At 41.9% G+C, this 11,939-nt stretch overlaps 2 protein-coding genes and 1 long non-coding RNA gene across 6 annotated transcripts in view; 2 read left to right on the top strand and 1 right to left on the bottom strand.

Annotated features, from left to right (window-relative positions):
- Positions 1-5,890, top strand: part of LOC119353782 (trehalose-phosphate phosphatase B-like) — a 29,771-nt gene extending 23,881 nt beyond the window's left edge. The window contains exons 10-15 of the mRNA XM_037620460.1: positions 148-204; positions 295-399; positions 483-563; positions 5,265-5,414; positions 5,509-5,598; positions 5,686-5,890. Of these exons, the coding sequence (XP_037476357.1) occupies positions 148-204; positions 295-399; positions 483-563; positions 5,265-5,414; positions 5,509-5,598; positions 5,686-5,742 (540 nt within the window). The 3' untranslated portion in view covers positions 5,743-5,890. The remainder of the gene's footprint in view (positions 1-147; positions 205-294; positions 400-482; positions 564-5,264; positions 5,415-5,508; positions 5,599-5,685) is intronic.
- The window catches only part of LOC119353784, a 15,526-nt gene extending 9,291 nt beyond the window's left edge, over positions 1-6,235 (bottom strand). The window contains exon 1 of the long non-coding RNA XR_005170529.1: positions 5,900-6,235. This is a non-coding gene — a long non-coding RNA (uncharacterized LOC119353784). The remainder of the gene's footprint in view (positions 1-5,899) is intronic.
- A 142-nt stretch (positions 6,236-6,377) lies between these two features.
- Positions 6,378-9,792, top strand: LOC119353783. Of its 4 annotated transcripts, none has more exons than XM_037620462.1 (7): positions 6,378-6,533; positions 7,893-7,961; positions 8,076-8,146; positions 8,716-8,764; positions 8,837-8,943; positions 9,205-9,281; positions 9,363-9,792. In XM_037620462.1, the coding sequence occupies exons 2-7, from the start codon at positions 7,913-7,915 to the stop codon at positions 9,634-9,636; spliced, it is 627 nt and encodes a 208-aa protein (XP_037476359.1). In that variant the 5' UTR covers positions 6,378-6,533; positions 7,893-7,912; the 3' UTR covers positions 9,637-9,792. The 4 variants fall into 4 exon arrangements, with proteins under 4 accessions (XP_037476359.1, XP_037476358.1, XP_037476360.1 ...); XM_037620461.1 differs by having other exon boundaries at positions 6,379-6,533; positions 9,202-9,281; XM_037620463.1 differs by lacking the exon at positions 6,378-6,533 and having other exon boundaries at positions 7,896-7,961; positions 8,679-8,764; positions 9,202-9,281.
- Positions 9,793-11,939: the final 2,147 nt, after the last annotated feature.

Here is an 11,939-nt window from a genome sequence, read left to right as displayed (position 1 = left end):
GGTTAGTCTGTGTATGATTTTGTTAGTTCGCTATAAGTTGTTGTACTGCATATGTAATTAACTCCCATACTTATTATAATGCTTATTACAAAAATCATACTTTGCTTGTCTTTAACGCTCCTAATTTTTGTAAATGTTCTACTGCAGAATGACGGAACAGATCCCTTCCAACCTAACAGCGAGTATTTACCGGTAATAGCTGAGGTATATATACTACAATCAGTTATTAGTTTGCATATTGGTTATTCAAGTTGATTGAATTATGAAAATACTAATACACTGCATGCACAATAGGCCACAGAGCGTCTGAAAGAGGCTGTCAGAGAGATCAAAGGTGCCAGTGTGGAAAACAATAAGTTCTGCGTTTCTGTGCACTACCGGGAAGTTCGCAGGGAAAAGGTAAAACTGAAACTCAAGTTTTAACATTGTTGCCTCGCTATATTGAGAAAATCCATCTCACGTTTGGCCTCCCTTTTTGGCAGGATAAGGACTTACTTAAGAACATCGTGATGAGAACTGTAACAGAAGAATTTCCTGATCTCAAGGTGACCAACGGTAAAAAGGTAAGTGGAGTTAGAGGAAATCGCACAAATACACAATATTTGGGGCTGATCTAACACAAAACCACAACTCTAGGGAATTTTAACTGATACCCACAAGTCTTCTTTTTTCAAGAAAAAGATACCCACAAGTCTAGGACAAAGTAGTGATGGTAGTCACACTATTTCTCTCACCAGCCACTTAAAAAAGTACAACAACAAAGCCTTTTAGTCCCAAACAAGTTGGAGTGGCTAGAGTTGAAACCCATAAGATCTCGTGCATCTTTGCAATACCTAACTGTTGGACATGTCGCCTTTTGGTTAGCCAACATTCAACGCCATACAACATCGCATGACGAATCGTCGTCATATAGAACCTGCCTTTTAGCTTTTGTGGCACTCTCTTATCACAGAGGACGCCAGAAGCTTGGCACCACTTCATCCATCCAACTTTGATTCGATGGCGGACATCTTCATCGATATCACCATCCTTCTGCAGTATTGACCCGAAACATCGAAAGGTATCCTTTTGAGATACCATATGCCCATCAAGGTTAACCTCCTCCCCATGCCTAATAGTATGAAAACCACACCTCATGTACTTAGTTTTAGTTCTACTAAGCCTAAAACCTTCGATTCCAAAGTCTGTCTTCACAGCTCTGACTTTGTATTAGCCCCCCTCCGACTAGTACCACATCATCCGCAAAGAGCATACACCATGGGATATCTCCATGTAATCCGTTGTGGCCTCATCCATCACCAAAGAAAAAAAAGGCAAGGGCTCAAAGCTGACCCTTGGTGCAGCCCTATTTTATTGGAAAGTCATCAGTTTCTCCATAACTTGTTTGTACACTAATCACAACATTATTGTACATGTCCTTGATGAGGGCAATGTACTTTATTGGGAATTCGTGTTTCTCCAAGCCCTACCACATGACATTTTGAGGTATCTTATCATAGACCTTCTCCAAGTCAATGAACACCATATGCAAATCCTCCTTTTGCTCCATGTATAGCTCAATAAGTTGTTGTACTAAGAAAATGGCTGCCATGGCCGACTTTGGAGGCATGAAACCAAACTGATTTTTGGTCACGCTTATCATTCTTCTTAAGCGGTGCTCAATGACTCTCTCCCATAGCTTCATTGTATGGCTCATCGGCTTAATTCCATGGTAATTAGTACACCTCTGAACACCCAATTGTTCATGAACATTGGTACTAATATACCCCGCATAATGTTTCGAGCATCTTGTTTGACCGAAAAATGAGGTTGAAAAGCTTATTTACTCATACTATCACTATGTCTCCAAGGCCCCTCCACACCTCAATGGGGATACAATCAGGACCCTGACCTCAAATTCCTAGATTCATCACACAAAACACCCATTGGTCCTAACAAAGGAGTCATCCAGCTCAATGGTAGAGCTCTCATTCTCCCCATTGAACATCTTGTCGAAGTACTCTCGCTATCTATGCTTGATCTCCTTGTCCTGCACCAGAAGCCGATCTGCACCCATCTTGATGAATTTGACTTGGTTGACATCCCTCGTCTTCTTCTCCCGGATCTTCGCCAACTTATAGGTGTCCCTTTCGCCTTCCTTCGTGTTTAAACGCTAGTAGAGGTCCTCATACATCCAACCCCCTACTTCACTCATAGCTCGCTTTGCAGACTTATTTGTTACCTTGGACTTCTATATATTGTCTACCTCCTATCCAGGTGTAGGCGTATGAAATAGTCTTTCTTCTCCTTAATAGCCTTTTGGACATCATCGTTCCACTACTAGGTATCTTTAGCTTCATTTCTACTTCCCTTGGTAACCCAAACTGCTCTAAAGCCACCTCCTGAACACAAGTCGCCATCTTCATCCACATATTGTTTGCATCATCTCCTTCCTCCCAAGGGCCCTCCTTAGTAACCTCTCCTTGAAAGCCTGAGCTACCTCCTCCTTGAGCTTCACCACTTCATTCTAGCGACTTTGGCACGATTCTCGCTGGACATGAATACGAAAGTGGAAGTCAGCCACCACAAGCTTATGTTGAGAGACAACACTCTCCAGGCATCACTTTACAATCTGGGCAAGCACGACTGTCTTCTCTTCTTGAGAGGACGAAATCAATCTGGCTAACCACTACTAAAAAGCACTGGCTAGGATTCTCTTTCTAAAGAGGGTGTTAGTAACAATCATGTCATAGGCTAAACCGAAGCTTAAGACATCCTCTCCTTCATTCCTGCTATCATAACCAAAGCCCTCATGCACCCCTTCAAAACCTGTGTTAGATGTACCCACATGGCCATTGAGGTCTCCTCCTATGAAGAGCTTCTCGCCAATAGGTACACTCCTAACCATGTCCTCCAGGCCTTCCCAGAACTCCTTGGTGTTCTCATTGTGGCCTACTTGCGGGGCATATTCGTTGATAACATTGAGAACCAAGTCCACAATGACCAGCTTGACCAGGATACCCCGGTCCTGTTGCCTCTTGACGTCTACCACTCCATACTCGAGGCTCTTGTTGACCAACTCCCGTAGCTTACCCGTCAATGACCCAACGTTCGAGCTACCTATGTGAATCCTACTAGGCTCGGCTAGCTTCCTTACCGTTCACACTCGTCGATACAAATGTGAAGACCCTTGCTCATTTTTCACTAAATCCGGACGTTGATGTAGCGCGCCACTAAGGACGTGACGACCCGATCCTCACTCTCATCGTATCCACATCAAGATTCAGCGCGCGACCAAGGGGGTGACGACCTGATCCTTGTCCATTTAACACAACACCCGAGTTCCAATACGTCATGTTGCTAAGAGGGTTACGCCCCAACGGTTTTCTTCTGGGTTTCATCTCCATAAGAGTGGTTGAGTTTTGACGTTAGCTCACCAAGCCTATCACAACCCTCCTCCTTTACCCGGGCTTGGGACCAACTATGTTGAGACCAGATAAGCAGAGTTGGCCGGGTCCCCATCATTCATAGATTCAAATTTGGCTTGGCTAGTTTTTTTTTTGCCTCAGCCTCCAAATCTCGGCTTGAGCCGACACGATATGAGTCGAACCTGGTCTCCAACTCAAACAAAGCGCATATTAGAGCTCCTTGATACCAACATTCTCCCCGACCTCCTAACCGGCCCAACCCCCGATGTCTATCCCCTCTCGATCCCTCCACCACTCAGGCATAGGCACGTTCCCTTGCACTAGAGACCGTAGGGGCTACCGCGCTAGCGTCGGAGAAGACGACATGTACCGACAACTGCCCCCACTTCTCTTCCCTGAGGAGCTTGTCCCGTATTATGCTGAACTATTTGGTGTATTTTGGCTAAAAAACTTGTCCTAGGTTATGTTGAATTATTTGGTGTATTCAACTAGAAAAACTTGTCCTAGGTTATGTTGACTATTTGTAATCTCGCTCTATGCATGTGTGTTCTACATGAATGTAGTGCAACACTTGACCAAAATAGTTGATTAAGATGGACTTGCATACACACAATATTCAAACTTGGATTTTTATTCTGCCATAAATGGCTTTTGTAAATGTGCTGAAGATTTCCCAGAATGATGAGAGAAATAACTCCAACTGGTTGAACTTTTTCCAGATTTCTTTGCAAACTTGAATTTTTAAACAAAACTTGGCCGGATCTTACAAAACCGCCTAAACTTTAAAACAGATGGGGAAAATGGGCTCTAAATTTCCCAAAATTATGAGAGAAAATAACTCCAACCACTGGAATTTTTCCAGACTTTTTAGGACTTCAAAATTTCGAACCAAATTGGGTGAATCTTACAAAAAATTGTCCAACAATTAGAACAGCTAGGAAACAAGGGCTGAAATTTTCCCAGACTAATCACTGAATATGTATTGACTTTATGGAATTTTTCCTGATTTATTTGAAAACTTTGACATTTTGAAACAAATTTGGCTGAATCTTGCAAAAATTGTCCAAACTCTAAAACAGCTTGCCAAAGGGCTAAAACGTTTCCAGATTGATTATTGAATATGTATTGAATTAAATGAAATTTTCCAGACCATTTTGAACAATTTGTTTTTTGAATGAAATTTGGCTGAATCTCGAACTGTCCGGCCTTTAAAACGGCTAGGCAAAACGGGCTGCAAATTTGCCACATTTATCATTGGAGATGCATAGAATTACTGGATTTTTTTAAGGATTTTGCGTAACCAAAATTGGCCAATCTTATGAAAATTTTACAGATTTAAAAACGACTAAGCAAAATAGGCCGAAACATTCCCAAATTTATCATTAAAGATGTATTGAGTTACTGGAATTTTTTTCGATAATTTTGAAAACTTTGAATGTTTGAAACAAGTTTGGTCGAGTCTTACCATAAACTGTATAAACTTTAAACGGTTGGGCAAAATGGGCAAAAAATTTCCCAGGTTGATTATACAAGATGGACTGAATTACTGGCTTTTAAAGGTATTTTTGAATTTTTTTAAAAAAAATCAGTCAAGTTGGCTTAATCTTAGAAGAACTATACAGATTTTAAAAAAATCATTTTTCTGTGACTCCGAGGACCCACACGTCATGTTTATCATTAAGTGGCCAATTGGAGCAGTTGTGTGCTTTTTTGTTACTATACTTAGTCCTAGACTGGCGGGTATTAGTTAAAATCCCTATACTTGTAGTTTTGTATTACCTTAGTCCTAAATGTTGTGTATTTATTCAGTTTCTTTGAATATTTAATCAGGTTTGAATGTTATAACATTTTCTATAGGTTCGAGAGGTTCGTCCAGGGGCGAAATTCGACAAGGGAGACGCTGTCAAGTATCTCCTCCAGCAGCTCACCAACAAACATAGCTGGGACAGCTCTCGGATCTTACCAATCTATATTGGTGATGATAAGACCGATGAAGACGCTTTTAAGGTAAAAAACTTCAGAACACCATCTGAACAGTGAGACCTAATGGATTTAAAGCTTCATTTGGAAGAAGAAAAAAAATCTACTTTGTTGCATTCAGGTGCTTTCTGAGGAGGGTGGATTTGGGATCCGCGTCTGCAAGTGGCGCAAGAGGACTGCAGCTGAGTACTCTCTAAAGAACCCCAGTGAGGTAATGAATCTAGGCTCACGAGTATGCATGCAATCTTTTTAGCTGTATCCAACAAATTGAATGCTAAATAATTTTAATTGTTCTCAGGTGAAAGAGTTCCTAGAGAAGCTGGTGCGCTGGAGGAGAGAACAGGACCAAGTTTGAATTCCTTGGAAGTTGCAACAGCCCATTTGGAGCGGCGCAAATAAGTGAACGCCCAATTTTAGCGAAAGCGAACATAGGATGAAAGAAATAAAACCAAAACATTGCTGAAGCTGGTGATGGAGAAGTTGACTATATATTTTCTGTAGTAAGTACATACCTGGTGATGGAGTGACTATTTTTTCAAATCCTGCAACCAAATTGGAATGGGGCGTTACAAAGCGCCGTGGTCAGCAGCACCGTTGGCAGAGGGGCATTCGGAGTACTGGATTGCTTCATGCGAAGCAGGGGCGCATCTGACCGCCTTTTTTTTTTTTGGAGGAGGATATCGCACAAGGCCACAAGGGTGGTCAGAGGAGACCGGATGTAGGAAAGCGGGAGAGGACTTCGCCGGAGGGATCGACGGAGTTTTTAGGGGAAGGGAGAGAAACGCCGGATGGGGAGGGGGCGCCGCCGCCGCTATCTAGAGGAAACGATCCGTACGAGTCAACGAGGCGAACCGGTGAAAAAAACGTAGGAATGGCCGAGAGCTAATGGGCCGTCCAGAGGAAACGATCAGCGTTGCGGGCCGATTTCCAACCTTAGGGGCTGTTGGGCTCTCGATCCGTTTGGAAGTAATTTTCCTAGGAGCATCTTTTATTTTCCTCTCCTCCCTCTCTCTCCGTGCCAAGCGGTCAGCGGCGTCCCTCTTCCTCCCGAGCGACACGGCGACACGCTCTGCCCGGTCCGCCGCAAGTTGGACTCCTCCGCCGCCGCAACGCCCACCTCTCTCCGACGCACCGCATCAGATTGAGGTAGGCCTGGCCTTCCTCGGTTTCTCCGTCGGCCGTCGCCCTCCCTTCGCGTGTGGATGCGCGCGCGTCCACTGCCCCTGCCCAACCTAGGGTTAAGACTTAAGAGTAGCCTGTTATTGCGTATATATTGCGTATTGACTCTGTTATTTCGTCCTCTCATTATCTCATGTATTATCTACCGACCCAATTTGCCTTAGCAGCTAGGGTTGAATATCCATTGGCTCCTCCAGCTCACGCATTACAATTGGTTATTAAATTGGAGTGCCCTGCTTGTCATCATTGGGAGTTGGCAGGGTGGCACCCAGCAAGTAGAAGCAAGTTATTTGAAACAAAAAAGGTCTGAAGAAAATCATTGTGCTACATTGGTGGCAGTAGTATTACATGCTTAGTTAACAGATTGATGACCTAGAGGCTAGAGCTAGGGAAGAGCAAGCCTCAGATCTGATTGAGCTGCTAGTTATTTCTCCTTTTTTGTCTCTAATTGATGACCGAGAGGGCAAAGCATCGTATTTCTTTAGGATAGGACTACTCAAATCGTTGGCCCATTTACTTGCTTATCGGATGAATTTTGAGTTAAGGGTACCCTCCCCAAACCCCAAGCCTCACATCAAGTCTGCCTCTGCATGACTGCTTCAATTTGGGGATTCCTTCATCAACCTTGATGCTGATTTTGCTGCAGCACTATCTCCTGTTTGCACCTTGCATTGCATCTGTCATATCAGCCACACCTGAAACTGCATCTTGATCACATGTCCCAGGCTCGCCCACAGCTGCAACAAATTCCTCAAACACTTGCATATATTATCTCCTGCCAAATTATTCTGCTTTTTATGAGCTGAAATCACTGTATCAGGAGTGAATATTGGATCCATCTCCTATGCTCATTTGAATGTGCTTTACTGTAAGAGCTCAGAGAATGAGCATAGGAGATGGATCCAATACTGGATACTGGGTCCATCTTAAATAGTTGTTAGAAATTATCTGTCACGTGTCCAGATTGCAAATGTTGTACAGTATAGCACATTCAATTGCCATGTAGTGAGATGTCAAGTTGTCTTGTAGAAAAAGTACTTTCTGACAACAAAGTCACATGATTGCTAATTTAGAAACTGCCGGCCATGGCAAGTTAACACCATTTGTGTTTGGACGGTAGTTTGAGACGGTAAGAGCTCAACTACCAATTCATTTCTTGAGTGAAACTACCAATTGGTTGACCCAGTTGAGTCATACTATTTCTCTTTGAAGGGTTCTTTATTGTTTTTCCTATATGAATTATTGTTTTTTCAAAAAACTCTGTTCAAACTTTTACACTTCTCGGTTCGAAAAATTGTACCTAATGTTGGATCTGAATATAAATAGGGCCAGCCGAGCTCTCAGACATGTCTGGACGTGAGGTTCGTGAGTACACTAACCTCAGCGACCCTAAAGGTTAGTGATTTCATCATTCTCCAGTCCCAGTGTGGACAAGTGGTTCTTCTCCTTTTTGGTTTATTGGACATTTTCTTAAATCAAATCATCACCTTTGGGGTTATGCATATGCAGATAGAAAGTATGGGAAGGGGAAGGACAAGATCGACGATGAGGATGTCACCTTCCAGCGCATGGTAGCAAAGGTTAACCGGAATGCTCTTGCAAAAATAATTCTGATTAAATTGTGAATAAATTGAGTTATAATTACTTAGTAGCATTGTCCTGGTAGGTATCTTATTTTTAGGAAATTAGTTTAGCTATCAAAATCTAAGTTACATTATCGATTCTCACATTCGAATATTGGATACTTTGAAATGAGGGTCATGGAAAGAAAGAGGTCTGTTTGAGTTTTGACATGGTATTGTGCTTGTACAGATATAGATAAGTGCAGAAGGCCTTTGATATGTTTGTACCAATGAGCTTAAATTCAGGGAATTTACTTTGGATTGTGAGAAATCATTCAACGTGATCAGGAAAAAGATCAAGGCTGTCTTAGGTTTAGGTAGCATACATTATCTCCTCTTATCAGTGTTGTGTTCGGGACAGCATTTAACTTGCTGGCAGTTGTGGGCTTGTGGCCATGAGATTACTCGCTCTTCTTGAAAAATTGATCCCATACTCAGTATGCCTGCAATAGGCATTGATTTACGATGTTCTGATAACATGCCCTGACAGGGATTTTGGCTTTCTACTGGGCGGTTGATGCCAACAGATGCAGGATGTTGCTGGTGAGCGGGGAGGCTACCTTCATGGGCGAGGAGGTATTCCATGCTTCTTTAATGAAGAATTCATGCTGGCTCCTTGTTAACCTTGTTTACTTCGATGTTGTTCAGCATTGGACAGTGATGATTTGCTTTACCTTAAAGAGCAAATGGAGGCTGAGGAAGATGCAGAGCGTCTCCTCCGTCGTACAGAGAAGCGGGCATTTGCTGCCTTTAAGATATCCTCTCTTGCATGATACATTATAGCATCTCCCACACCTTTTACAAGATAATATTTAGTATAACCCAAGCGTTCTTGCTATGCATGCATGCTATTTTCCACATCTATTATTTGATTTTCTTGTCATTGGTCATGCAGTTGCAGCACAATATTCACATGCCTAGGGGTAGTTTCACATCTTATCGCAGCTTGCAGCGTTCCACATTTCGATAACTCTGTCAGTTTGTTTGTTTGATTTCTTTAACTCTGGCATTACCAAGCAGCAGTTCTAGCTGATTCTGCACCTCCTATTCCCGCGGCTCTTCGGGTCGAGCCTAGACCCAAAAGTGATATAAGGTAAGCCGTGCGCGACAAAGACTCTGTTTCCATCAATGATACTTTTGCCTTCTGATTTGGCACATACCTTGTTATGGGCAGGCAACGTGATCTCTTGAAGAAGATTGTCGAGATCAAACCAAAGCGAGCAAAAGTCAGCAGCCCTCGACAAACAGCAGAGGGTGATAGACCTAAGCAGGAACAAGAAGATTCTATGAGGAAAATGTCTACGCATGAAGGTGAAAATGAACTGTCTCAAGGGTCTGTCATCTTTGTGCAACCTCTGTCAAAACCAGGTGATCCAGCGGAGGCCAAGTCGCAGAATGCAGCTGTAAGCTTACTTGGTTTAGCGTATGAGAGTTCGGACGAGGAATAGTTTGTGGCGTGAAGAAATTGTTGTAGACTCCGTGTTGAAGTTTTTCTGTTCTCTTGCTAGACTGTGTTGTATCATCAGAAGGATAAAGAACTTATGCCGGCACTGATTAGGTGTCACTGCTGGAAATCAAGCCTGAGTTACTTATTGGGTAGACTATATTCTTGCAGAACTATATATGTGATTGCTAATGCTAATGTATATAGGCCCTGTTTGGATACTTTAACTTAGCTAGAGGTTAGAGTTTGTTTCTAGCTCATGACTAACCCTGAACTAATTCTAGCCAAAGAGGTGTTTGGACGATAGGGTTAGATTGACAATAAATGCACTAGGAGAACAAGCTCCTATTAGCACCTCTTGGGTGGGATAGTTTTTTTTGGATGGGTTAGATGCAACTAGCTCAAACTATCCCTCATGTTTGGATACTTTAGGGCTAGTTGAGCCCAAACTAGCTCTAACCCATTGATCCAAACATGGCCATAAAAGTAAGTGAAATCTCAAATAATAGAAAAACTAAATTTACTAGCTCCTTTATTTAAGAAAAAATATATTCACCGTAGCAAATGGTATCAGGTTGAAGAGGCTTTATAAACTCGTTATCTACTTGAATGGTCAGGAACATTTGGGTTCACTAAACTCGGTGCTTTTATCTCCATTACTGTACTATACTACTCCCTCCGTTCCTAAATATTTGTCTTTCTAGATATTTTAACAAGTGACTACATACGGAGTAAAATAAGTGAATCTACACTCTAAAATATGTCTATATACATCCGTATGTAGTAGTCTATTTGAAACCTCTAGAAAGACAAATATTTAGGAACGGAGGGAGTACTAATATACAGTTTATACCACATGCCCATACTAATAATACTAATAAAAGCATGAGTCCTGAAACTAATCAAACTTGTGCAGGTGTATTTGTTCGGGTGTCATATTGATTGATACTATGGAGAAGATTTCTACTAAAGACTTGAATCTAATTTTTAGTTTCAGAATTTATCTTGTACTCCGTTCACTATTATAAAATGTTCTGACTTTTTTCTAAATTGGATGTATGTAGACATGTTTTTGTGTGTTTGTTTACTTATTTCACTTTGTGTCTAGTCCATATTAAAATATCCAAAACATCTTACAATGGTGAATGGAGGGAGTATTTCTTATTTCTAGAATACTTTATCATGTTTCATTTGCCCCACCTCTTGCATTTGCTCCCCACTGATTTTTTATGAACTGGCATAGTTAACATATTTTCCTTTTTGCGTAGAGCAATCACATCCGTATAAAAATGGAACTCATCGACCCTGGGTCTAGAAAGGATATGGAGAGAGTCAGCTGGCCCATCGAAGTTAGTTGCAAGAAAGGTCATTCTACCCTATATTGTTGGTCAAGTGAGCTTTGCCACCATTAATAAGAACGAATTGGGTTTGCCATATAAGAGGGGCACTTTCGATAAAAAAGAGGAGCCTAGGGCTTCGCTTGCAATGGTACAGAGGGGGTTTAAGCACACTAGGTGGAATGGTGGGTTGAGTCATATCTTCCTCTCTAGTCACTTGGTGTTAGGCATGCAGGCGGACGGCCCCGCGAAGCATGCGAGCGTCCGCAACCATCAATTTTGCATTAGCACGGTTATTAAAGTGGCAGTGATTAGCTTAGTTTTCACTTCGATTGGTAACTCATATCCACATGACATGCCAGGAACGATGATGTTATTTTAGTTCAGAGTGGCATAATCATCAAAGTGTGAGTTTTCACTTTCATCCGTGCAAATTACTGGGTAAGATAGAAGCATGCCAACGAAAAGCTTTAAGGTGCCTCTAGGTGATTGAAAAGATGTTTTTTGCTCGTAGACATGTAAAATTGAGATGTGTATAATATTGCCTAAATATTTGGTTCATCAAGGTCGCCACACTCTGGAGTTCTCCATCGATACCGTTCTTTGTTTATTTGTGCCTAAATCAAACTATAATCACTCGAGAGAATGTAGGGTTTTCAAGATGAATACTTTGTTTATTTGTGTCTAAATCAAACTGCAATCACTCGAGAGAATGTAGGGTCTTCAAGATGAACTAGCAAATATGCCCGTGCGCTGCAATGGGAGACAAAATATTATGGCTAACCAAATAAGTATGACTCAATATCCTGATATATAAGTGTACTCTATTTTAACATAGTGGTTCACCATGTTACCATTTTGTTTCTCACCCTAGCCGATGATGGTCGCGATGTTCACGTGATCACAATGCACTCGACATGGTAAATCCCAAGGCTATGAGTTTGCCGGTGCATGCCACACTTGTCTCATT

The sequence above is a fragment of the Triticum dicoccoides genome, chromosome 2A (genome assembly GCF_002162155.2).
Source record: "Triticum dicoccoides isolate Atlit2015 ecotype Zavitan chromosome 2A, WEW_v2.0, whole genome shotgun sequence".
In the NCBI taxonomy this organism is placed as follows: Eukaryota; Viridiplantae; Streptophyta; class Magnoliopsida; order Poales; family Poaceae; genus Triticum; species Triticum dicoccoides.
The sequence above is the reverse complement of the archived record's forward strand: the minus strand, read 5'-3'. Positions and strand labels throughout refer to the sequence as shown.